Source organism: Cuculus canorus, chromosome 2, assembly GCF_017976375.1.
Source record: "Cuculus canorus isolate bCucCan1 chromosome 2, bCucCan1.pri, whole genome shotgun sequence".
NCBI lineage: Eukaryota > Metazoa > Chordata > Aves > Cuculiformes > Cuculidae > Cuculus > Cuculus canorus.
In genome coordinates, this window is record NC_071402.1 from 12465991 (window position 1) to 12490747 (window position 24757).

Here is a 24757-nt window from a genome sequence, read left to right on the forward strand (position 1 = left end):
CCACTAGAATAGTATTTTTATGACATGAAACTGTAGATATATATTGCTGCTCTCAACAATAGATTGACAGCATATAGATGTGCAAACTCAGCTGGGGAAGCGTCAGAAGGCTGTGTAAAGCAGGGGAAGCCAGACCTCATGTGGGTTCACCCCTGCTTCCTTGTGGTCTTTGCAGGGACTCAGAGGGGGAAGTTGTCTGGAGTGGACCAGCCCCACAACCCCATCTAGGTTTTGTTTAGAGTGGAGTTTTCACTCCAAAAGAGAATCTACAAGGAATAAAATACTTACACAATCTGGACAAGCAAGTGACTGGGACCTGAGAGTGACCGCAGGGAGGCATCATATTTAACAGTGTGGGCATTCCTGTTGACTTCTGGAAGTGTTCAAGCACACCCGTAACTGTGGGATCCACAGCGTTCCCTCTGTGACACATGCACAGTAGCTGAATATGTCAAAATTGGATAATAAATGCCAACACACTGAGCAAGGAGTCAGACAATCGAGAAGCCTCCAATAACAAGGTCAGAGGTGTGTCTTCAACACTGCCCTACTGTTTAGGTTCTAAGCTCAGCAACAGCGCAATCATTCCTCTCTCCACTCCAGACCCACTGACTGGATTACCTTCAACAGATAAGCACCAAAGTAACTTTTTTTTTTCAAAAGCTATACAAGAGGTCAATGCTTTTCATAAAAGCCCGATCACTGAGATAGCATATCACTGCCACCAGCCCCCATCCCTTGTGTCTGTGTAGTTTAGCTGCTTTGAGGCCTAGAGGTTAAGCATGTGGAAGTTTGAAGCATCAGAATTTTAGGCACCAGCCCAGGTGATATATAGGCACTGTAAATCCTTCGTGGATTTTCCACCCACTGACTTATCTGCAGGTGCAGCACACCATTATATACTTGTTTTATGACACAAAAATACTCGCCCATGGTTTCTGATCCTAGAAAGCAGCAGATTGATCAGAGAATGTGGACTCCGAGGAGCAGTCATTGAAAGGAAACTCAAAGAGATCAAAGAGATCAAAGCAGCTGACAAGGTGCAGAAAATTAAGCACTGGGGTGAGTTGCAGCAGGCAGGAAAAAATGAGAGAACAAGACACAGAGGTGAAAATATATGTGGATGTGCATGCACACACTAGTCACTCCTCCAGGCAATATCAAGTTCTACTGCACAGACACAACTTTCCACATATTGCAGCAGATTCAAAAGAAAACTTGTCCTTTTGAACACAGGGCTGCCAAAGCTTTTTGGCCAAGAAATAAAATGGCTCCAAAGATAGTAAGTTATAGTACTGATTCACATCTCTGAATACAAAGGAGAGAACACAAAAAAAGTCTCCTCTATGTTCAGACTAGCTCCTCCTTTTAGGATACTCTCACCTTTACACGCACCAGTCCTTAATTACTGAACCAATTTCACAAAGCTCTGACTATGAAGCAGGGCCCTCTTTTGTCCAAAAACAGCTCTAGGAGGAGAGAAACTGTACAAACAGGCAGTACTGAAAAATGACTTCTACATTAAACACGTTTTGGAGGTGTACTCAGCTAGCCTTGGTCCAGTTCTGCAGCTGAAGTACATCTCGTTTAGCTCGATTTGAAAGGTATGTGTGTACATGGTTTGAAATCGCACCAGGATGCAAAATGAAGCGGGGAGGGAGGGAAGCTGAGTGTTTGGGAGATTCATTTCAAAAGTACACCTCTGATGTGCTTCTCAGCTCTCTAAGATGCTCCCTTAGAGAGAGGCACCAGGTAAATTCAAAACAAAAAGGTCCTGATTCAGCTGCCCGCTGCAATTGCTTGCAACTGCCTCATCATCCCAAGCAGAGCAGAGTCCACGTCTCCCCCAGCCCAGCAGTAGCAATTCTCCCCACCCCACAGAGCAAGTCTATATTTGAAATCACAGAGGCGTATAATCTGATGGAAACGGTATTCCGTGAGCCTGTGGGCAGTGCCCAGCATCCTGATAACACAACATTCGTTCCTTCATTCACCGCTGTTTAGAGAATCCTCAAAACAGTGATGTGCAGTTGCATTTATAAATTACAAGACAACAGACAAAGGGAATACATGAGACAAAATTAAAGACATTACTTGTAGCTCACATAAATTCTCTCTGTAGTCTATTTTAACAGCATGGATTTACCAGTGCATGTTAAAACAGTACAAATAATAAACCCACCTGGTAGACTAACTAGGCATTAATGAAAAAGCAGAATATTGTTTTGTGTTCTGCAAAACACAGAAAGGAAAATATTCCCAACAGTCCTGATAATGCGTTTCTAGGGGGAAAAGAATCATAATCTTCTATATTGAAAACCAGAGTGATGTCTTGCAGTCAGAAAGAAAATAAATTAATAAAACTAATTACAAGCTCTGTTCTTGGAGGAATCGAAGGCACTAAGTCAGCCCAGGAGACCTGGGCTCTTTGATTTCGCTCCTTTACAACTTCCTTGTTAATGTTTGCGGCACCAAGGCGGCCCCTCCCGGCGGCTCCGCGGGAGCTGCGCGGAGAATCTGCGGGAGGGGGATGCGCTTTGTCCACGGGGCAGCGCGGAGAGAGTCTGCGGGGATGCCCTTTCCCCGCGGGGCTGCGCGGAGAGAATCTGCGGGATGCGGGATGCGCGGAGAGACTGCGGGATGGAGATGCGCTTTGTCCGCGGGGCTGCGCGGAGACAGTCTGCGGGGATGGGAGATGCGCTTTCTCCGCGGGGGCTGCGCTCCCCTCCGTGTGCGGTGTAGTGATTCCCACGGCCCCGCGCGGAGGTTTTACATCGCCTCCCGGGCTGTCCCAGCCTTCGCATCGCTGTCCCAGACAAACTCCGTCTCCCCATTACTCCCCCCGAACCAAACCGGCGGGCTGGGCTGCCTTATGGCACCGTTCCCTTAAAGGGGCCGCGTGTGAGTGTGTGAGTTTGTGTGCGAGCGTGTTGCACACCCGCTGCCGGGCGCCGCCAAGAGCTTTGCAGCCGCGGAGCCAAGAGCTCTGCCGCCCGCCCGTCGCTTGCAAATTAGCCTCGGCGAGGAGCGAAGCGCTAGGCGTGTAGGAGAGGGGAAAAAGGTGCGGGGTGGAGAAGAGGGAGGAGGGAGAAGGAAAAAAAAAAACAAAAAAAAAAAACCTAAAAAAAAAGAGCTGCCTCTTTAAATGCTGGGGGCTGAGCCCTCGCCGGGGCGTCCGCAGCCGGATCCAGGCTCCCTCCCCTCGGCCGTACCTCTCCGGCGCTTGTTGCTCAGCCCCAGTGCGGGTAGCGCGGCGCTCGGGCGCTGCTGCTGCGCGGGGAGCCGCGCCGGGGCCATGATCCAGCCGCGCCGCCCCAGCCGCCGCGCCGCCCGCTCCTCCTAGAGCCGCTCCCGGCGCCGCGCAGCCTTCCCGCCGGGTAAGTTTGCGGCTGCCCGGTGCCGGGGAGGGCGCGGGGGGAAAGGCGCACCTGGGGCAGGTGCGCGCCCGTGGGAACCTTCGGACCTCCCCGGGCGCTCGCAGCCCCTCTCTAACAGGTGGCTCGCTGCCTGCTCTCCGGCTGCTCCGCGCCTTCCGCCCGCTCCTCGCCGCCGCCTAACAGGTGGTGGAGCCGCCTCGCCTCGCTCCGGGCAGGTGCGGGGGGTGCGCACCCCGCTGCGGTCGCTCCTGCAGCTCCCGGGGCTGCCGCAGGATCTGTGCTGGTGGGGCGCGTGTGGAAGGGGGTGGCTGTGCCCCGACCCCCCGCTCCTTCTCTGGAAGCCGCTCGACTCCGGCCTGTCTTCATGGCCCTCTCTTGTCTGTCTTTGCAGCGGGCATGGGGAACCAGGTGGAGAAGCTGACCCATCTGAACTACAAGGAAGTTCCCACGGCTGACCCAACAGGTATGGACAGAGATGAAGGGCCCAGGATCGGGGTCTCCTACATCTTCTCAAATGATGATGATGAGCTGGAACAGCAGCAGGATTCAGTGCACGACCTGGGAGGTGAGCACCCTGCCCTGCAGCCCTACGATCCCCAGGTGCATGAGGTGGAGTGCTCGGTCTATTACCGGGATGAGTGTATTTACCAGAAGAGCTTTTCTGAGGAGGATGTGCTGCCAGAGGAGAGTGATGAAGGAGGCAGGGGGCATCTGAACACCTACACCCCGGAGAACCTGCTGAATAGGTGCAAACCGGGTGACCTGGTGGAGTTTGTGTGCCAGGCCCAGTATCCACACTGGGTGGTTTATGTCGGGGATTTTCAAGTTGTGCACCTGCATAGGCTGGAGGTGGTGAACAGCTTCCTCACCGATGCCAGCCAGGGCAGAAGGGGCCGCATTGCCAACCAGCTGTACCGCTACAAACCCCTCAGCCCAGCCGTGGTCGTGCGCAATGCCCTGGAGCAGGTGGGTTGCAAGGATCGGGACTTGAGCTGGAGAAACTCTGAGTGTTTTGCTGCCTGGTGCCGGTATGGCAAGCGGGAGTTTAAAATCGGCGGGGAGCTGCGTATAGGCAAGCAGCCCTACCGATTGCAGATCCGGCTGGGTGAGAAGCGCAGCCACACACTGGAGTTTCAGAGCCTGGAGGATCTGATTATGGAGAAGAGAAGAAATGACCAGATTGGTAGGGCTGCTGTGATCCAGGAGCTCTCCAGCCACCTGCAGGATGCAGAGGAGGAGGAAGAGGAGGAGGAAGAAGACCAACATCATCCAGCGGCTCGGACTGCTGTGGAGTAGCAGCCTCAGCACCACCATGCTGCTTAGCCTGGGTGATGGGGATTAAAACTGAAGGCTTCGAAATTGAGCTGTTATAAGCCCTTTGGGCCACTTTGGTGCAGCTTCATTCCAGTCACATGTGAAAGGAAGGGGAAAAGCTGCTTAAGTGTCTGTGCTTTAGTGCTTAACTCCTTCAGTGCTTGATGATGAAACCACTGACTTGTAGAGAATAAAACTCAGGGCAATTCTACCCTTCTCCACTCCCACCTCTTTCCCTTCCTCTCTACCCTCTTTGTGCATAGCCTTTTCCTCAACCATCTGCTAGTAGGCCTGACCCTACAAGATGCTAAATGCCTTTGACATCTACTTATCGACAGAAGTTAAGAGTATTTAATAGTATTAAGAAGGAGCCAACAACTTTGAGGACAGCTGCAGGTAGCTCTGAGCGCATGGTTCATTTGATAGCTGAGAAGTGTAAGGATATTGTTTGCCCTTCTCTTCCCATTTCTTTTCTGTTGTGGCTCATGTTGGTATTGCAACAAGCTGCCTGCTCGCCTGGTGCGAGGCTTCATTGATTTGTAGCCAGTCCTCTGGAAGGTGTAAGGGAGAAATCTCCACTAACATTAATGAAATGGGTTTTATGTCTGGTGCCTTCTTAGTTGAACTTGTAGGTGGGTTGGGGAACCTCCTCCTTCGCTATCAGCATGTGGCTGTGAGGACAGAAAATGTATTTATTGCTGACTGGTCCCAGGGAAGGAGGAAGTTTGCAACCCTGATTAAGGAGTCTGCGTGCTAGTGTCTGCCAAGACTCTTGCAGGCAGGTACTGAGCTATGCCAGCACTTGTTACAGGCTGCCTGGCTTCCCCTAAAGCAAATGATAGAGCTCACGATTACATCTGTAGTACACATCAAGACAGTAGAATCAGATTGCTTATGTGCAAGGGTATGTCTTGAGTAAGCTGTCCGTTGAGAGGATGGCCTCTTGGCTATGTGCTCTTGGATGTGAGCCTGTGACAGGTTCTGCACCACAGTAGACGCCACTGATGTGTGGGAGCACAGCCTGGAAGGCATTGCAGGCAAGTGGTTTTGGATGTTCCTTTTTTTGTTCCCTACCGCAAAGCAATTTCCCTTTCATTAGGGATTTCATGTTTCCTTTTTTGCTAATTTTTGTGGTATGCAGCTGAGCTATAGCATTAGAGAAAGAGAAAACATGCCTTCAAAGTTGTTTCACAAGTCCCTCGTTAAACAGGAGGGAAGGAGGGTGCAGCCTGACTTAAATATTCCCTGAACTTGTTTTCAACTCTTGAACTGGTCTCCCACACAGGCAGCACTGTCAGGTCTTTGTCCTGGGATTTGAAGTGTGTGAGCAAACACTGATTTGGAGGCAGTTTCTAATGCAAAATTCCTTCCCCTTAAAGCACAATAGTGATGAGGTGAACTTGAAGGTAAGCTTGGTTTCATTTAAATAATAGCAACTAACAGTGTAATGTAAACTTGAAGCATAGTTAATGCCACCTTTCCCACAGTTGTTTACCACAAATAACAAAGTGCTCTGTGTCCTTTCTGCCTCTGAGATGGGAGCAAAGTTTGTTGTTTAACAGTAGGTAGATACCAGCTTTTGATTAGTTAAGGCTGTGTGAAGCAACTTTGCCAATGTGATCTGAATGGATTGTGGCTTGTTTTCTGCCTACAATACACAAACTGGGGAAAAAACCTGTGAAAGACTACTTCATCCTCACATCAGGAAGAAAAATAACTTTTAGGGTTATGCAAATACAATACATACAGCAATTTCCTTAACAATTGCCATGGCCTCGTTTTTGGGCTGTGAAATACCCAGATCCGAAGGAAAGTTTAACACAAGCTCCCTTAGAATGCTGTAGCTCAAGTGTCTGCACTGAATTTCTTTTTTTTTTCTCCAGTATGCAATTGAGTTATACTCAAGTTACTGTGGTTGCCAAGCAGATGTTTGACTTTGCTTTAAAAGCATAATAACTACCTGAATCTAACTGTTATAGGGTTTATATGTGGATGTCTGCACACAGTTTTGTACAACTACCAGTAACCAGTAAAAGCTAGAACGATCGCTGAAATAGTCTGGAAAAGAGCAAAGGAGAATCTATTGTGCTGACTGATATGAGACAACTGAGATTATCTAGACCATGAGTAAATGTCTGGCTGTGGTTTCTTTCATACTGAAACCCTGTATATAACAGAGTTTATTTCACTGTGTAATATAAGTGTGTAAAATAATATTTTCTTACAGATATTTTTGGAAGTTAAAAAAACTCTTCATAACCTTGCATTTGAAAGTAAGTTGTTATGCACATTATTTTCCAGTCCTTTGAATCTGTTTATTTTTCATTAGTGATCTAAAGTATATTCTAGGTCATAAAGTATAGAAACTGCTATAAATGTCAAATATTATGTATCTACAGGGTACTAAACAGTAAACTAGTTGTGAAAATATTTTTCCCTTGTGTCTGAAACATCAGAACTATGATGCTTAGCCATTTCTTTCCTTTTGAGATACCCTGGATAGTCTGGCATTGTTTTCTGTTTTTTTTCACTTTTTGCTTAATAAAAAAAGGACCAAATCTGCTTGAGAATGGAGAGCAAAGCTTCTTTAACGAACTGCAATCATGTCTTGTGCTGATTTTGGTGCTTTTCAGTACCAGCCATGCCTTTCGGGATAAATTCCTTCACGGGCATAGCGCCTTAGCAAAGAATCCCAGAGCTTGCACTGCCTTGCTAGGACAGAGAGTGAATGGGGGAGTTGGCCTCACACCGAAGCAGAGTCTGGCATGCGTTCTGCTGTGCTATAAGACCTATATGCTTCTCTTACACCTGAGATACAGGTGTTCAGTATTTAAAACATAAATGTTTGGAATCTTTAAATTTCTCTGCAAGCTATGTTTAGGGATTTGTTTTGTCTTCTGGCATTTCGTTATGTGTAAAAGTAGAAGAATGGGGGGGGAAGCCTGGAATTTTTTTGTATCTAGTGTGGAAGAGGGCCACCTCCATAGAGGGATTTATTAGTCCAGCAGATAAATATGCAACTGTTGAATCTTTAACAGGCGGGTCCTTTTTCCCTGCTTGTTGATTAGACAGTGTTATTTAATAGGTGCTACTAAACACCATTGCAAATGTTTCTAAGCAGTCTGGTTTTAAAGCCACAGACCTTTAATGAGCTGGATGTGAGAGCAGGAGTTGTAGAAGCACATCACAACTGCTTAGTTTCTTAGTTTTTTTTCCTGTACTTTACTCAGCTAATGTCTGCAGACGAGGCTGGGATTTCTAGAGCTTGATTGTAAAGAAAGATCTCCCAGGAAAACAGACTTTTGTGTGCATGTCTACTTCAAAGACTTTTGTGTGGATCACAAAAGAGAGGGGAAATGAACAGAAGAAAGTGCTCTTCTTTGCAGCTTCTTTAACATACAGAAGTTCAGATGTGATCCTTCTGCAGAACCTCTGGTTCAGCAGAGGTCTTAAAACTATAGTGAAGCTTGAAGTTGTGAGTAGACCCTACCTTGAGCCACTTGAGAAATCAGTAAGACTATTAATGTGCTTGAAGTTAAGTATATATTTACATTTCTTTGTGAATAAGGGCCTGGAATTTCAATCTGAGATCTCTGGTGGAAGTGTGCAGGATCTGAGGTTGTATAATCACCAGGGGAGAACAAGTAGTGCTGTGAAAGCTGTTTCTCAAAGAGCCTCTTGTCCAAACAAGGCTCATGGAATCCAGCCCAAACTTTCGCCTCAGTTTCCCCCCAGAAATCCAGGAGCTGCACTGATTTGGTGAGATGCGTATTTTGCAGTAGTTATAAATGAAGCTGATGATCATGCTGCAGACTGTTCTCTGGTATCTATGTCTGTCTTGTCATGCCTGAACTTTTCTGTGTGTTTTTAACATTTAAAGTTAATATAATTTGTTTTAAAAGCTCTTTGTGCAAATACTTAGTCGTCTAAATGAATTTACTCATTTGGGCATACCTACTACTATTGATAGGATGACTGCTGTGAATATCATTATGCACATGTTAAGGCTGGCAAGACTAAGCCCCAAATGTGTAAATGTAGCTCCAGCTAGGAAATGTAGATGAGCGGTCTTATTTCCCCAGAGTATTGGTGTGTTTGATGCAAATAATGTCTTTGAAAAGGTTTTATAGTAAAACCTACAATTATCCCTTGATTGGGTAATTTTAAAAACACAATTTAAACATTCACCTTCTATGGCAGCAAACAAGGACATAAACTGAAGACTTCTTCATGTTATTTCTGATCCTGTATGAATGCAAAGTATTGATTACAGTCATTCTCTAGAGCTCACCTGCCCAACATAGTAGGCAGTTGAACGGTAGGCAGGGAAAAATACCCAAAATTAATTCAAAAACTGTATTTTCTTACTTGGAAAAATATATTCTTCAGACTGAAGGACCATAGACTATAGAAGTAAACTTTGAATTGTTCTGTATAAACATCTTAAGTTTTGTTCTTTTAAATTCAATATTCCACTTTCAGTACTGAAAATAGGTAATGTTGTGATGAATATATTTCGGATTTTGAATGTAATGGTGGTTTTCTTTTTCTCTTCTCCTTTGGTTAAGTTTTAGCAAAGGTCTGTGTGTGAATTGTGTTGTCAAGTTGTTTCTCACCTGTGCTTTTCTGACAATTAACAGCACTAACCATAATTCTAATGGCCATGTAGGAACAAATATTTTTTGAAAGCAAAATTTTAATTTTTATATACCAGATTAATAACTAAGTAGGGGTAGGAAATACATTTTTTCCAACAGCAGTTTCTATTTGTAAGAAATCTAATGTTAATTGAGTATGTGTTCGCTACTCTTCTAAATCAGTGCTCAGTGACAAGGCCAGGTGTATTGTATAATGGGCTCAGACTTTCAGATTAGATTTTTCTTTTAACTGTGGATAGAATGAAATCAGGGTGACTTCAAACACTGGTGGTTTAGATGGTTCTTTTGCATTAATATCGAATTAGCTGTTTATTTTAAATGCACACTTGAAACTCCTGATGTTGTAACAATTCATGGAATTATCCTCAATAACAAGTGTGTTCATAAAATATGATTTTTTTTCCACACAAGCGTTTTCTGTAAGCTGTCTTTCGTCAGTAAGTGTTGAATTGTTAGTGCAAATATCTTCTTTTCCTGAGAAAGAAGTACAGATCATTAATTGTACCATTTCCTTCAAAATGAAGGGCATTGCATAGTAACTAAAAAGAAATAAAAGATTTATAGTATCTTTTACAACCTTTCTTTCTTTTCTTTGTTTTTTTGAATGGTGTGTTTTTTCCCCAGCTTTTTGGATTATTTATCATTTCTCATGATGGGTGTATCAGACGCAAAACAATCAATGTTTTCACTGACTTCACATATCAAGTCAAAATGTAGCTCTTTGGTTGCCTTTGTTTGGTCCAATGAGAGAGAGAGAATAATCTCTGTACAAGGCCAGACCATCAGCTGCTTAATAGGCAATATCTATATTAAATCCAATGAGGATCTGGCCCTTAATTTAATTTTAAAAATGGAAAATTAATTCAGCAGAAGATCATACAGTATTAATTGGCACCTGAGCTTGTCTTGCCTGCCAGCAACTGCTAAAGGAACAGATGTAGTGTCTGTGAGAGGGAGAAACGAGAGAACATCAGAACTCGTGGGGAGTTTTTTGAAAATCTGTACAACTGTTCAATTTGTGTGATGTTTTTGTTTTGTCTTGTGGAAGCTTCAGGGATGGAGTGGGTTCTATATTCTACCCACACCACGTGCAGGGATGTTTCTTACTGAAGGTGATGAAAGTTGTTCATTGTAGTAGGTGTTATCCATACGATAGTGGTTCTAAGTCATCAAAGCCTTCCGCTGTCTGCACATTCACAATGACAAACAGCAATACAACAAACAAACTGTACTTTTCTCTGAGATCTTGAAAGAGGTATTTGAACCTCACGCGAAAGCACCAAGTCAGCTAAGCAAGAATATGGAGTGAGACTATCCTGAGAAAATTTTGCCTGTGACCAGATGAGACTTCTGCTGAAAGCACTGGGGGAGATCTTTGCTCTTGTGTGTGTTGCAGCTGTTCTTTGACAGCCTTCTTATAGGTGTGATGGATTGAGGCAAATTCTTATAACGGAGGCAGCAGCTTTCAAGGCTCAGGAATGCAGGTGGGATTCCACCATAACATTTAATTTCTACCTCTGGTGTGGACTTGGACAATTTTGAACAAAATGTGTGAGGCACTTAGCTGTGCTCTATGTAATTACAAGAGTGCCTGAATTTTCAGCTGATATTAGATCTGAAAAAGAGCATGAAGAACAAAAAATGTGAGTTGGGTTACAGAATTAATACCTCAAAATCCCTGCTCAGCTGCCCCCTAGCACTGGAGACCACTAAACTCTGAAGCGTGACATTTTTCTTTCTTTTTTCCTTTATTTACAATAGTGTTTCTGGAATCTTGAGGTTCTGGGCTTTTTCTCCAAGTACATAAAGTAAAGTAGCTCATGACTTCTCTCTCAGCCTGTGCCCATAGGGAGGGAGAGGCAGTGAGCAGGATTCTGCCCTGCATCCCAGTGGCTGCTCCCAGAACATATGTGAACTCATATACCAAAGAGGAACTTCTTAGAAAGGACATTTGTGCTGCGCTTTTATTTCAGAACACACCTGAGTTAGAAATAGGTTAATGTAAACTGCATTTACAGGGACATGGAGTGTGATAAGGTGTCAGCACTCCTGGCTGGCTGCTGTGAGCCACTGGACTTCTTTCTCTTCAATTCCCTATTTTCTGCACTGTAGATCACTTCCAGCAAAGCACTCTTGAGAAAGTCCTCACCCCACAAAAATCTGGAATTGAGAGGAAGGTTGAATCTCCATCATCCCAAGGCAGAAAAGGAAACCAGTTTCAGCCTTCCTCCATCCTGAAACTAGCCTCAAATCTTTAGGATACGGTGTAAAGGGAGACTGCCTACCTGTCTTTACAAAGGAAGGTGACCTAAGTTTTAATTTGGAAGAGTGGTTGTCTTTCTTCTGAAGAGCTCTGCACAGTGGCCGGAGGCACTCCCTATTAGCCAAGAGTAAGGAGCCCAAGCACTAGAGCCGGGGGAGGGTGGAGAACAGCAGGCAAACAGAATCACAGAAAATCCTCAAGGGTTGGAAGGACTTCTGGAGTTCATCTAATCTACCTCCTTGCTCAAACCATGGGCAACTAGAGCAGGTTGCTCAGAGACACATCCCGTCAGATTTTTAGTAACTCCAATGATGGAGACCGAGGACCTCTCCAAGCAACCTTCCACCTCTTATATGCTTTTTCTTTTATGTTAGAGTTTTCTCAAGAACTCCTTAATTGTCCATGGCACCTTTGTTTGACTCCTTGCACACAGGGATGGACCATTCTGGATCTTGGAGGAGGTGCTTGATGGATATCAGCCAAGTGTTATGGACCTTGTCTACAAGACTGTGTCTATAGGATTCTTCAAAGCAGGGCCCTGAGCAGGCCAAAGTCTTCTCTCCTGAAGTCCAGGTTGTGATCCTTCTGTTTGCTTTGTTCTTGCTTTTGGAAATCTCGTCATAATTGCAGCTGAGGCTGCCCCAGACCTTGTGAGTGTTCTCCAGAGAACATCTCCCCTCACTGACTTCTTGATCCTATGTCAGGAAGTTGCCATTGATATACTCCATAAACCTTCTGCATTGCTTGTGCCTTGCTGTCTTACCCATCCAGCAGATACTGGGGCAGTTCACATCCTGCATGAGGAGCAGGGTCTCCAGTCATGAGGTTTTTTTCCATTTGTTTGCTGAAGAAGGTCTCATCTCCTTCTTTCCAGTCAGACAGAATGTAGCAGCCACCCACCACAACGTTGCCCACATTGGTCTAGCTGCTAATCCTGACCCATAAACTCTCAGAAGGTTTACTGCCCATCCACAGGCAGAGGTCCATGTATTCACACCGGTTTCATGCAAAAAAGTTCACCTCCTCAGCATCCTGATCCGTCCTTTCTAAAGACCCTTTATCCATCCATTACAGCCTTCCAGTTGTGTGAGTAATCCCTATACATCTCTGTGATCCCAGTGAGATCACAGCCCTGCAACTGCCTGCAAACCTCCAGTTCCTGTAATCTCCATGCTGCATGCATTAACGTAGAAGCAGTGCAGATAGGCCCCCAGTGTGCTGATTTCCCAAAGATCTTGCCCTACAGAGCTGTCCTATCAATACTTCCTTATTCCCATATTTACACTTGAGTGAGCCCTCTTCAGTCCACTTCTGCTGTCATTAGGCCTCTCTTATCCACATCAGTCTGCACCCTTTGCTTGACCACCCAGTTTGCCACTTTTCACTTCACCTCCTTGGCTTCCTCATTCTCTGCCTTTGCCACCTTTTGCCCTTTTGGAAACCTGCTTTCCCCCTGGCACCCCCAGCCTGGCTAAGGGGCTAAGCTGGTCCTGCAGTAGAGCCATTGGAGCCAATCAGGACCAGCTGCCTGATGTAGGACAGCCCCAGCTTGTCTTCACGGAGGCCACCCTGGAGCCCCACTGCCACCATCTGGGCACGAACAACCTGTGCTGTCACTCAGGAGCTTAGGCTGAGAGATGCCATGAGATTGCAGGGACAGTTGTTCCAGGGAGTGTGGGGGACCAGACCCTGTGACACATCACCACCATTGCTGGGCATCGCTGTATATTGTTCTCAACAGAGTTTCTGGCCCTTTTTGTGCAGACTGCTTCATTGGTTTGCCACATGCTGCTATCTGTGTGCCAGCCCCAGCTGTTAGGTAGACCTTTCCCTAAGATCTGTTGAATGGATGCTTGACCCTCTTGATCAGGAGTCAGATGGAAATAAAGAACCTAAAGCACCCTTTCATCAGGAAGAGATCACAGAGCTTGTTAAAAGGGTTTGGAAGTTACCAGAGGCTCCTGTCAACTGGTCAGTGAAAATCATTTGTTTCATTCCATGTACTAAGGACTGTGGTCAGTCTCTGTGTTGGAACCAGAATTTGTTGCTCTTGTCAAGTTGATTAGCAGAAATTAACTGGGACTGTTAAGAACCAAGTTGACTGAGGGTCATGTAAGAGTCTAGGCTGGCTCTAATTTTTACTTGCTCATGACTTTCTTCCATCTTGTCCTGTTCAGAGAAAACATTCTGGGACAAGCAAGTGTGATGAGGTCCCAAGGTGTTTGCATAGTATTAATCAATTCAATCACCAGAGGGCAGAGGAAATGAAATGAGGATGTTCTGGACCATGAAACAGATGAGTCACATCTCTGGAAAAGGCTTAATTGAGCAAAACAGGTACACAAGTATACCTGGCTCACCACAGAAATTGTACGGAGGAAGATGAGCCTCCAGAGAGAAGGATCAAGGCACCTGGAGAGCACAGAGTAATGTGTGCAGTGCTTATGTAAATAATGTCTGTGGAGAACAGGCCTCCACAAACAACTCCTCCAGCTCCCATGGAAGTGAGCTGGAAGCACTGTTCTTTACAGTGCTTTCACTAGAGCTGCTGGTCATTCCTAGTGGGGAAAAGGTGCTCTGCTGGGAACCTCAACACTGTATACACAATGAGGAACATACCCTTGAGGCTGAAAGGTGTTGTTCTATGGAAACACCTTTGATGCTGTGTCTTTTCCTCTTTAAGTTTCCTGTGCTCGTTTCTCAGCTCCTCCAGAAAGCAATGCACCAATGAAAGGGATGTGCAGAAAAGAGAAATGTACATTTATGGGGCAGACTGGTGTGCACACCTAGCCATGGTGTTCTGCACTACAGCCTACAATCCTGGAGCAAGATTCTTCAGCCCTCACTGCAAATTTAAGAAATATCCATGCCTGGACTTGCAGATAAATGAGTAGCAAAAGCGTTTGCCGGGAAAATGGTTTCAAACATCTGCTCTGCGTAATCCAGAGCATGGTTTTGAACATAGACCTTTAGTAAAATGCTCTACCAGTGCTTAGGGACAGAGCCATTTGTATTCTCTGAATCAGTGAATATTTCACCCATAGTACCATAGAAGAAGAGCATTATCACCAAGCAATAAGATAACTCTGCCTTCAAGTAGCCAGCAGTCTTGCGGTGGCAGTGTTCTCTGGAGAAGTGGGACACGGAGGCTTTAGCTTCTTCCAGCAGTTCAGGATTTTCAATGGCAGTGACAGGCCTTATTTCTTCTGTGTGATACACACTGCGCCACAGCTGTAAGTAAGCCAAGAAGAGCGGTTCCTATTGGTGGACTATTCAATGTCAGACTTAAAGGGTCTCTGTAGTATCTGCTTGAACTACGTTTTCAAGACGCAGAGTTTCCCACAGCTTCCGGGCATGCATGCATGCACACAAGATGATGTTTGAAGGTGTTGGGCTGGATCTTCTAGGCCCAGGAAACCTAGGACTTAGCCATCTTAAATGTCAGTGGATTGAACTTTTGTTGGTTTGACCATTGTTATTACAAACTACACATATGATTCAAAGAGATACTCAACTATTAACAAATTTTTTTCTGATTATCCTTAAGAATAAAATAGTTTATTATTTCCATACACAGTTCTGCATTTGTCCACCTTCAATAGGCTGTAATGCGGGTTTATGTGTTTACAGCCCTTAAGTGTCCATATGCATCTCAGATCCCCAAGTCTAATGAGTTCCCATCACATGAATTAATTATACTATAAAGCTCAGGAAAGAAAGACATTAAATCTTAAATTAAGTTATTAAATTAAAATATTACTGCAGAAATTCAATAGCAGCTTGTAGCCAGTGGAAAGCGACTCTGCAGGGAAAAACACCACTTTAAGGTGAGGTGGCACTCAGAGCACCTTATTGTATTCATGGGAAGAGGTGCTGACCCCTGCAGAGAAGATGCAATTATAATGAGTTTCTTATCCAGGAAAAATCAGTTATCCCAATATGTTTGTGATGGAAGCTAAGGTACCAAATAAGATGCTGGCAGGATATAAATAGTGAGGCGGTACACGGCAGCGTGTTGGAACCAAACCACTAAAGCGAGATAATGACAAAGGCAAAACCTGAACTTAGATTGCACAGTTCCTGTGGGAAAAGAGGTGGGATTATAATGCCACATGGAAAGCTGATTCCTCAACTTGTAGTGAGTAACATAACTCCCTAGCCCTGCTTGTCTTTGTTCAAAGCTGGAACAAGCAGAGTTGAATTACTGCAGAGGTCTAACCCTAGGTGCAAGGCTAGATTCCAGCTGAATATGCTCCCAAAGTTTAAACAGACAAAGGCAATTTTCTGGCTTCACATAACTGAACCCATGCTGAGAAAGGGAAGAAGCTGCTGAATGCGTGGGCCTAGATTCATCAAAGACTTTAATCAATGTCCCACTGAAAAGGGATTTGAACTTATGCTTGACTGCTCTGATACTCTGAGACTATCAGAGTATACATTATTTGATTTTTTTATGTTGGTTTCCTGTTACCATGCAAGGCATAACCCATATTTCTAATTAAACATTTTAAAATAACACAGCTTCTAAGTGTCTCGTGGTACAGCCTAGTAAAGAAACAAGATGGGGTTTTAAAAGGAGCAGTGATTTTTTTTTTTAGGCATGAACACCAATGCTTTTCAACACAATTCCGCTCTGCCCTTTCCCTCTGCTGCAAAACTTATGGCAAGAATTCCCAATAGGAACACTGGTCAGTTTATACATCATTGTACGTCAGTATGTTTTGTGACAATTTTGCCTAAATACTTTTCTTTGAGATAAAGGAGTTGCAAAGAAAAATAATACTATTGTGAATTTTCCCTGTTTTGTAACTCTATGCAGGGAGGATTACCGATTGCTGAAATACTTTACTGCTTTAATTGGAGGACAAGGAATTAAGTAAACTTCTCAAATTATTTCAATGGAGGAAAATAACAAACTAACTAACACATTTTGGTTTAAAGCACCTTACTTTATTAATTAGCCCACCGTCTCACAAGTTAAATCTAAAGCCCAGTGAAATCAAAAGAAGACTTTCTATTGACGGTTTATTTGGGACCTATTGTGTGTAGCTTACCATTGGTGAACTAAAGTGGAGGAATGGCTGACTTTTTTTGAAATCAGATGGCAGCTAATGCCTTATAACTGCTCTGAGCAATATTGCGTGACATTCCCCTTATAACAAATTGGGTACATGTGAGCACTGGGCTTCTTGCTGGCTGAAAGGCTTAAGTTTTTAAGTCTCTGATGAGCTTGTCAGCTCCTCCCTGTATATGGTAAAAAGGGATATCCCTTCACAGCCTGCATTAGAAACCAGATATCCACACGGTCACATTTATTGACCATAGCTCTCCATAATGAATGTAACATGTTTAATGTTCCTTTTGTCCCATAATGTGTCATAATGAGGAATGAAGAGCTGGGGCTGGGAGGCAGCCCTGGCCATCAAGTGGCCCCAGTATCCTAGGGACATCATGGGCTTGATTTAAGGGATCCGCTTTGAAAGGAAAAGCATTTCTTTTGCTCCTATCGAAAGTGCTTCCAGCCGCTGAGGATTTAAAAGAAACCCTCTTTTCTCCTTTCAATTATGGCTGTTCCTAGATTCACAGCTAATTGCTTTGACCAGCAGTTTTCCTCAGGGAATCATTATTAGGTCTCCCTTAGCCTCCTTTTTCAGTCATTTCCTTTCCCCCAAGCTGATGATTTCTGCAGCTTGAAAAGGTCTATCCTCAGGCTTTGCCTCAGCTCAGCAGCTTCCACCTTCTCTCAGGGCAACAGCAGGGTTAACTCACAGCTCAGTAGCTCTGACAGAGCTATTGGAAAAGTAGCATTGTTGCTGGAATAAAAGCATTATGAAAAAAAGAAGAGCAGGTTCTTCAAATAATAAAGAGATTATCAGAATCTGTCACTCTATACACCTTTTACAACTTCTACGTGACCAAGAATATTTCTTTGCTGTTCTCTAGGGCTCTCTTGACTGTGAGAGGCTTGAACCCACAGCACACCATCCTTCTTCTGAGTCAAGCTGGTCTTGCTATAAAGCTTCTAGTCCTCTCTCTGCCAACATCTTGAACCACATCAAATCAATAAAAGATATTTCCTCTGGAACTGAAATTTTTGAAGTCTAGGAAACTGCAATTCCTTTAGTGAATATACTTCGTTGTCTGATCCATTTAACTGGGAGTACCATTCGTAGCAGAACCTGCAGGAGTTATATAAATTAATAACATTGATGAACAGTCAGTGAATACTGCAGATGCCCACAGCATCTGTCCCTTTGCCATCTGATAGACCTTGAATAATCCATGACATTGCAACTGTCACAGGTGCTCCCATGATGAATATTTTAACCTGATTTCACAGAGGTTTAAGCCACTTTTGATGAGTGGAGCTGCTGCTGTTGGTGTTCTGCTTGGGATTTCAACTCTGCTTTTGGGAGAAGGCTAGGTGAGGAATCACCACCCAGGACCAGTGCTTACCTTGCTCATTGCTGAAATGAGCACTCTCAGCCTCACAGTCGTGTGGTTTCCTCCACATAAGCACCATTCCTAGTGCACGGGGATCTGTGCCAGCACCCCACTCCTGCATCCTTCCTCTGTGAAACAGTGAAGCTTTTAGCTGCTGCTTCCTATTCCTGGAATAGACTGTAGGTAAGGTGACCATGAAGAACTCTTTAAGAGTTCTTTCTTTTCTCCTGAGGAATTGTCATTAAGATTATAAACACCTCTTGAAGATACTTGCAGAAACATGCCACAGGCAAACAACAGATGAGAACATTGCAAAGTGGCTATGTCATTCATGACAAGATCTTCACAAAGCACAAGATGTCCTTCCTTGGCCTTTTTGGATTGCTTTGTTCCAGAGATGGTAAGCAGTTGAAAAAAGTTTTCTGTAGGCTTTCAATGGCCTATTAAATAACCTTTTTTTCTGGTCTTTAAGCAGCTGACATATCTCAATGTATTAAGTTGCTGAACACTACTTTTGGCCTGGTAACAGGTAACTTAACGTTGCACTAAAAATTAATCTTTTTCTAATCTTTTTCTAAAACGAGAAGCTAACTGAAATTGGTCATTTTTATTGCAGGAGAGTACTTTGTAAGCCTCATGTTAGGCAAATGATACCCTTGGTCTGACAGGTTTCCCGGTCTATGAAAAAGGACAGGCTTCTCTCATAATGAATCCCGTCATCCAAATGATGCTCCCTCAAAGGCAGTCTTTTAGAAGCTCCAACCACAAACAACACCTTGTTTACTAGACCCCAACTTCCTAACCAAACAAAACCCCTCACTCAGACATGGTCACCCCTTACTCAGGAGAATTTTGAGATTATTATTATAAGATGGTGTCATTTAATAAACTAGGATCACATCTACTCACAAAACCATAAGGAAACTGCAAAAAGCAAAGACAACAGTAAGGGAAATTAGAGCCAGGGTTCATAAATGAAGGTTCATATAAACCAAGGTTCATAAATGAAGTTTGCCAGGGCTGGATTTTTCTCTTTCTCCCACATAATGAGATCAGAGACCTCTTTATTCTCTTCTGAATGGGGATTTATTCACAGAAATAGCCGATGCATCTTCTAGGTGATTTCTGTTTCCTATTACACCACTCTGCTTCCCTCAAAACAAAATGGAACAATTCTAGCTTGTCTGATAATTATGTGTAAAGTTGTCTGAATTTCTTTATTAATACAAATTTTAATGTGCTCATTGAATGGAATATATTATGTTTCCACTTGTTTCTGAGTTTACCAAACAGATTTTGCTATATTTGTCCTGTAATCTCTTCCGCTCCTCTACAGATGAGAAGGAAAGGCACAGCCTGTTGCTTATACAAAACATCAGTTTGTCAAGCATTTTGTGCATCCCCTGGGATTAGTGGAGATATGAAATTGTATCATTATCATTGCCACCTACACTACTGAACCCCAAGGCAGGGCCTGAGAGAATATGTATGCATGTTTGTGCAATGACATTTTTAAGACACAGTTTGCCTTTTCATTTCTTCACTTCCTGCATACTAATCCAGCCCCAAAGTATTCCAAGCTGGTGCCCAGAACCAGAATTTCCTTCTCTGTTTTAAACAAGGATTTTTTCAGGTATTTGAGCTATTTCACTCAATCCCATTATTTACAGATAAGAGAGCTGTTTTTTTTTTTCCTTAGACACATTTACAACTTCTGAAGAGAGAGGCAGACTTGCAGACTGCTGTGAAGTGATTTGAGTTTCAACCTTTGTCTCCACAGCACGCCTTAGAAAAACAGGCAGCTTATAAACAGAGAATTCTGCTCTGCAAACACTGAAACATGAACAGAAACTGCAAAAGCAGCAGTAGAGTCATGGCTTTACAGTATCAAGGTCTTACTTAAAATAGCAGATAGTCCTGGAAGTGCTTCATTTTAGGTAAATTTAGTTTTTCTACTTTGTTACAGCAAAGCAAATTTCATAGCTAAGTAAACACAAACCTGACGGGAAATTCGTAAGCCTGTTAGAGGGGAAAGTGCGCTTGGAAGAACACTCTTTGACACTCTGCGGAAGTTACTGCTCCTTTGTAAGTCTACACCTTCAAAAACTTCTCCTAAATCAAAAGTCTGTAAATAAACCATTAAGTGATGAAGCCTTGTTTCAGTGTTTGCTGTTGCTCCAACTCTGCCTCACCAGAGCATTGTACTCCTGATCCCTAGAGGTTGTGTGTAGAGCTGGCACTGAGAGAAGACTGTCAACGCTTGTGGCAGCTCCTGGCAGGGTGTGACTTTACTTTTGGACACAACCCTAAGCAAACAGTGGTGTCAAACTTTTCCATCCCAAAAGGGAAGTTGCTGTGACAGAGCCAGCTATGCTAGGCTAGGCTAGGAAGGATTAACTCTTCCCGAGGCAAGACATTTTCCTCCTCCCTGCTGTCCAAATCTGAGCAATAGGACTCATTCACTCATGCTTCGCTCCCTCTGTCCTCTTCCATGAGATTGGTAACCAGAAAAACAAAGGATTACTGTGTTAACATGATGTGGTTGTGGAGGACATGAGAGGCTTCAAATTCCTCATGCACTTTTGCAGAAGCATGAAGGTTAAAGCAATGCTAACAATTAAAGTTTAAGGAAACAGTCTGAGGAAGCATGGTCCCAGCAGCCTGGCAGCGCTGCTGATGTCCTATATATTTCATACAGGCTAATGTTGTGGCAGGCTGGAATGTTGTTTGAAATATGAAAATAGAACAAGTGATCACATTGCATTATGAAATGTAATATTAACAGAATTTCATAAATACATCCAAAACTTGTGGCTCATATTTTTTAAACTATAATATTTTGTAGCTCCTGAAAAACAAGAACTGTAATGCCAATAAGTTGTGTGTAATGTTAGCATGGGAAATAGAGCTCTTAAATGAAAAAGAAAGAGATTCAATATTTTCAAAGAAAAATGCTTTGAATTTGTGGATCGTTCTGCCCAATTTCTCAAGGAAAGAAATTATAGTAATTTCCTTGCCACTCTTAGGACCGTTATTACAGGGTACTGCAGTTAGTGGTTTTGGCTTTAATAAAGAAGCCCACCTACAAATGGACTGAAGTATATATTGTAGATTTTAAAGCATTGCATTTGCAAAGATGAATTTAATTTGCCATTAATTGGTCTTTATTCTCTTTTGGCTCCAAATGAGCCATCCTACTGAGTTGCATGCAAAGAAGGGGAGATAGAGAATATGCATCATTATCCCTGGTATATAAAAGCCTCATGAAAGGTGCTTGCGATCTGGATGTTGATCTCAAACAGCCAGTTTTGCCTTTGATAAATTTTCGAAGTCTGATATCCTTCTAGACTTTGTGTTAACTAGTTCAAACTGTTTAGTTAACAAACAGAGCGTTTTTCAAATCATGCTGAATGGGATTTCCACTCAAGCACTAAAGTACACTTCAGTATCTCTGCTGGAGAAACAAAAATACAGCATAGTCAAACACAGGTGGTATGTTCTATTAGAGGCCAAATGGAAGCTACCGCTACAAAGAAAGGGCGCTTGGAAGATATGATTATTTATTGATAGCAGCACTCATCATTTCATCTCTTTGTGTCAAAGATTCTACAGTGTTATCAACTAAATCCAGTGCAATCTTGAAGTTGAGATTTTTTTTCTTTCCCATTCCTTGCTGAAGGAGCATCTGCAAATTGGAAAGTGGAATGGGGAGCAAGTAAGAGGCAGAACTGCACACAGAAATAAAATTTTGGGTTGAGGAAATGTCGGGCCTGTCCATCACAGCAGGTCAGCGGCTGCATGGAAGTGGCACCACAGATAATGTGAACAACATTGTACTTTCATGCATAGAAAACACTCATGTGCTGATGTGAGATCAAGAAGCAATTCCAATACTCAGATTTGGGAGAAACTGGGTTGCCTCAGTTGAACATTAACAGTTATAAAATTAAACACAATTTAGCTGTCTAAAACTCAACAGCACTGAAACACTCATCAATAGGTATTTTCAGACATATTCTGAAATAACAAGCTGAGGGCTATGAATAACGAGTAGAGAGGTAACCGCTTTCTTTAGCCTGTTGAACTAAATTCCTGTGGCTGTATGCATCCCTGAGAGATTCTGCCCTACCCCAGGGGCCAGACAAAGGGGGCAACTAAAACCCTTTATTTTTATGTGTCAATTAGTCACTAAATGCAATTACGCTTCTCTTGTTCTTTTAAGGAGATGTACTACCACAAGTTTTGTCAACAGTAGACACTGCCATTGGTTTAGGCAATGTTTTATCAATACTATCCCTATATTAAATAACAATATTTGATAGCAGAACTGGGAAAATGTTCGTCCTCAAAGAAGCAGTCACCTCAAATGCAGACTTTAAATTAAGAAAAGAAAATACTAATGACTGTTGAAGTAGAAAAAGTGTTTAGAAGACACTGTATTGTGTACCTAGGGTCACAACACCTCTTGGGGAAAGACAAACCAGCTTCTGCATTTGGAGCTTACCGAAGTGTGCAAAAACTGGCTTGGACTCTCTGGGATTGAAAGGAGGTTTGGGAGGTGTGAATTTTCTTGTTTGACTCAGATTTGCAGCACTGAGCCACAGTCAAGAGAATCATTTTAGTGGAGAAGTTATGAAGTGTTCTGTGAGGTCTTTAGACTAGCATCTCATCCAGGTGAAGTCTTGAGATACTTTAGACAATAAGTTTTAAAGACAGAATTGAACTGGGATAGTTTAAATTATGATCAATGAAGACAGTATCAAATATATTGTTTTACATAGCAAAAATCTCCCTCAGTTTTTTTTTTTTTTATTTTTCTTCTCACAAAAATAGTTGTTTAGTTCAGGAGAAATGTCTGTATTTTCACACAGCAGCACTGTGTAAGTGTCTGAGAATGTAAAAGTGAAAGTGATTGGACGCTGATTGGTAATAAAGGTGAAAGTACACAGTTCATTTTTGCTGCTGACAGTGGAAGAAAGAACAAAGCAAACAATCAGGATTAAAAGCCAAGTTAATTAAATTCCAAATACCTTTCAGTATAATAAGTTACAGTGGTATTAGTAACACAAGCTAGGAAATATATTACTAAAAATAGCATTTTCTCAGTCTCACTAGGTTTTCTCTGTACTTAATAAAGACAGGCGAGCACATCCAAAGGGCATTCCAGATCTCAGGAGAATCGAGTTGTTTACTCATATATACTAAATCCATTTATTTCTCTCTGTAGATATAAGTATGCATACCTAAACATACAGAAACACACATAAAAGGATATGCATATACACATATATGTCTCTGTGAGTATATAGATAACACATAGATTTACATATGTATGCAGGCATGTGTGAATGTCTTAAGAGTTCCCACCAAGCTGCACTCTGAACCCAGGACCCTCACCCACACTTACCTGGAATAAATCTAAGTGCAGATTATTGTTCTGCTCTTTCAGCAGTTTTACAACTTTGTTGCATAAAGGAGTTTCTTCTGGCTTACACTGATACACTTCAAATCAGAGTAAGGCTTTGACAATAAAGCATATCAGAATAATATTTACATGACATTAAATAGAAGCTGGTAATTAAAAAGTTAATAAATGTTTCAGCAAGCTAGGTATCATACCTGGAAGATATGTGGTCACGTCTACAACTCATGGAAATTAGCACAGCTTCCGAGACATTGACCCTTGACAGACCAGTTCAGGGACTGGTCAGAGCCTCCCTTGTTTAGCGTTTGGATTTCCCTGCATGCACCCATGGGACCGTTTTGCACGGGTTTTACTTCCACAATACACTGAGACCTCTTCCTCCTGGCTGGTCTGTGCCCTGGCATGTTGGTCCTCCTCTCTGACTCAGAGGTGGTTGCATCTCAGCTCTGTTCTGAGCACAATGGGGAAACAAGACTCTGCTGTTACTTATGTAAAATGCATGAAAGTTACTGAGCCACATGCACCATGCACAGTGCTCAGAGAAGACTTGGACTGCCAAGTGAAGGAGAAAAGTATTTTGGCTTTTGTTTGAAGGTCACTTCAAAAGTTATGACAGAAAGTAAATATATATCCTACTGAATGCTATTTACAGGCAAGCTGGGGCTGGAGCTACTAGATCTCAATCAGATAAACACAAAACTTTTCACCTTGTAGTAACGTTAAGGCTTTCATGGTGTGACTGTTATCATTGAGTTCCATAATCTCTTAGGATTACCAAATATAACCAGAGATAAACAGGTAAAGTCTGCAACTGCAGTTCTTCCTCATATAAGAAATACCATGAATATCAACAGTGCCGGACTTAATCTTACTGCAAATACTTATCCAGTTACCTAATGCAGCTTACAGGTTTGAAGGGAATTCATGGTGATGGCTGAGATACTTGAGTAAAAAGCTCTGTAGTTGAACAACATTTTATCCCAATAAGAATGGTTAATATCACATTAGAGTGATTGCTGTCTACCCTTCATGTTCTAATTAAATATTCAAAGCAGTCTGGGTAAAAGAGAGCATCAAATTTTAGGTGACACACGCATCCCTGAAGCATCAGGTCCACACCCTGAGCACAGACCTTAGTTTTCATGAAGCAGATGGTGGTTTTTAAGCAGTTCTGACTGCATTTACTGTCACTGGCTGTCTATAATAGAAAGCCAGAATACAAGAAAGGCACAGCAGCACTGGCCAAAATCCACCCCTTCATCCTTTCATATGAACA

General features: G+C 43.0%; 1 protein-coding gene across 2 annotated transcripts; it reads left to right on the top strand.

Moving 5' to 3' along the window:
- The first annotated feature begins 2865 nt into the window (after positions 1–2865).
- Positions 2866–9905, top strand: LRATD2 (LRAT domain containing 2). 2 transcript variants are annotated; one of them, XM_054060134.1, is made up of 2 exons: positions 2866–3061; positions 3769–9905. In XM_054060134.1, the coding sequence occupies exon 2, from the start codon at positions 3774–3776 to the stop codon at positions 4671–4673; it is 900 nt and encodes a 299-aa protein (XP_053916109.1). In that variant the 5' UTR covers positions 2866–3061; positions 3769–3773; the 3' UTR covers positions 4674–9905. The 2 variants fall into 2 exon arrangements, with proteins under 2 accessions (XP_053916109.1, XP_053916108.1); XM_054060133.1 differs by lacking the exon at positions 2866–3061 and adding an exon at positions 3166–3377.
- Positions 9906–24757: the final 14852 nt, after the last annotated feature.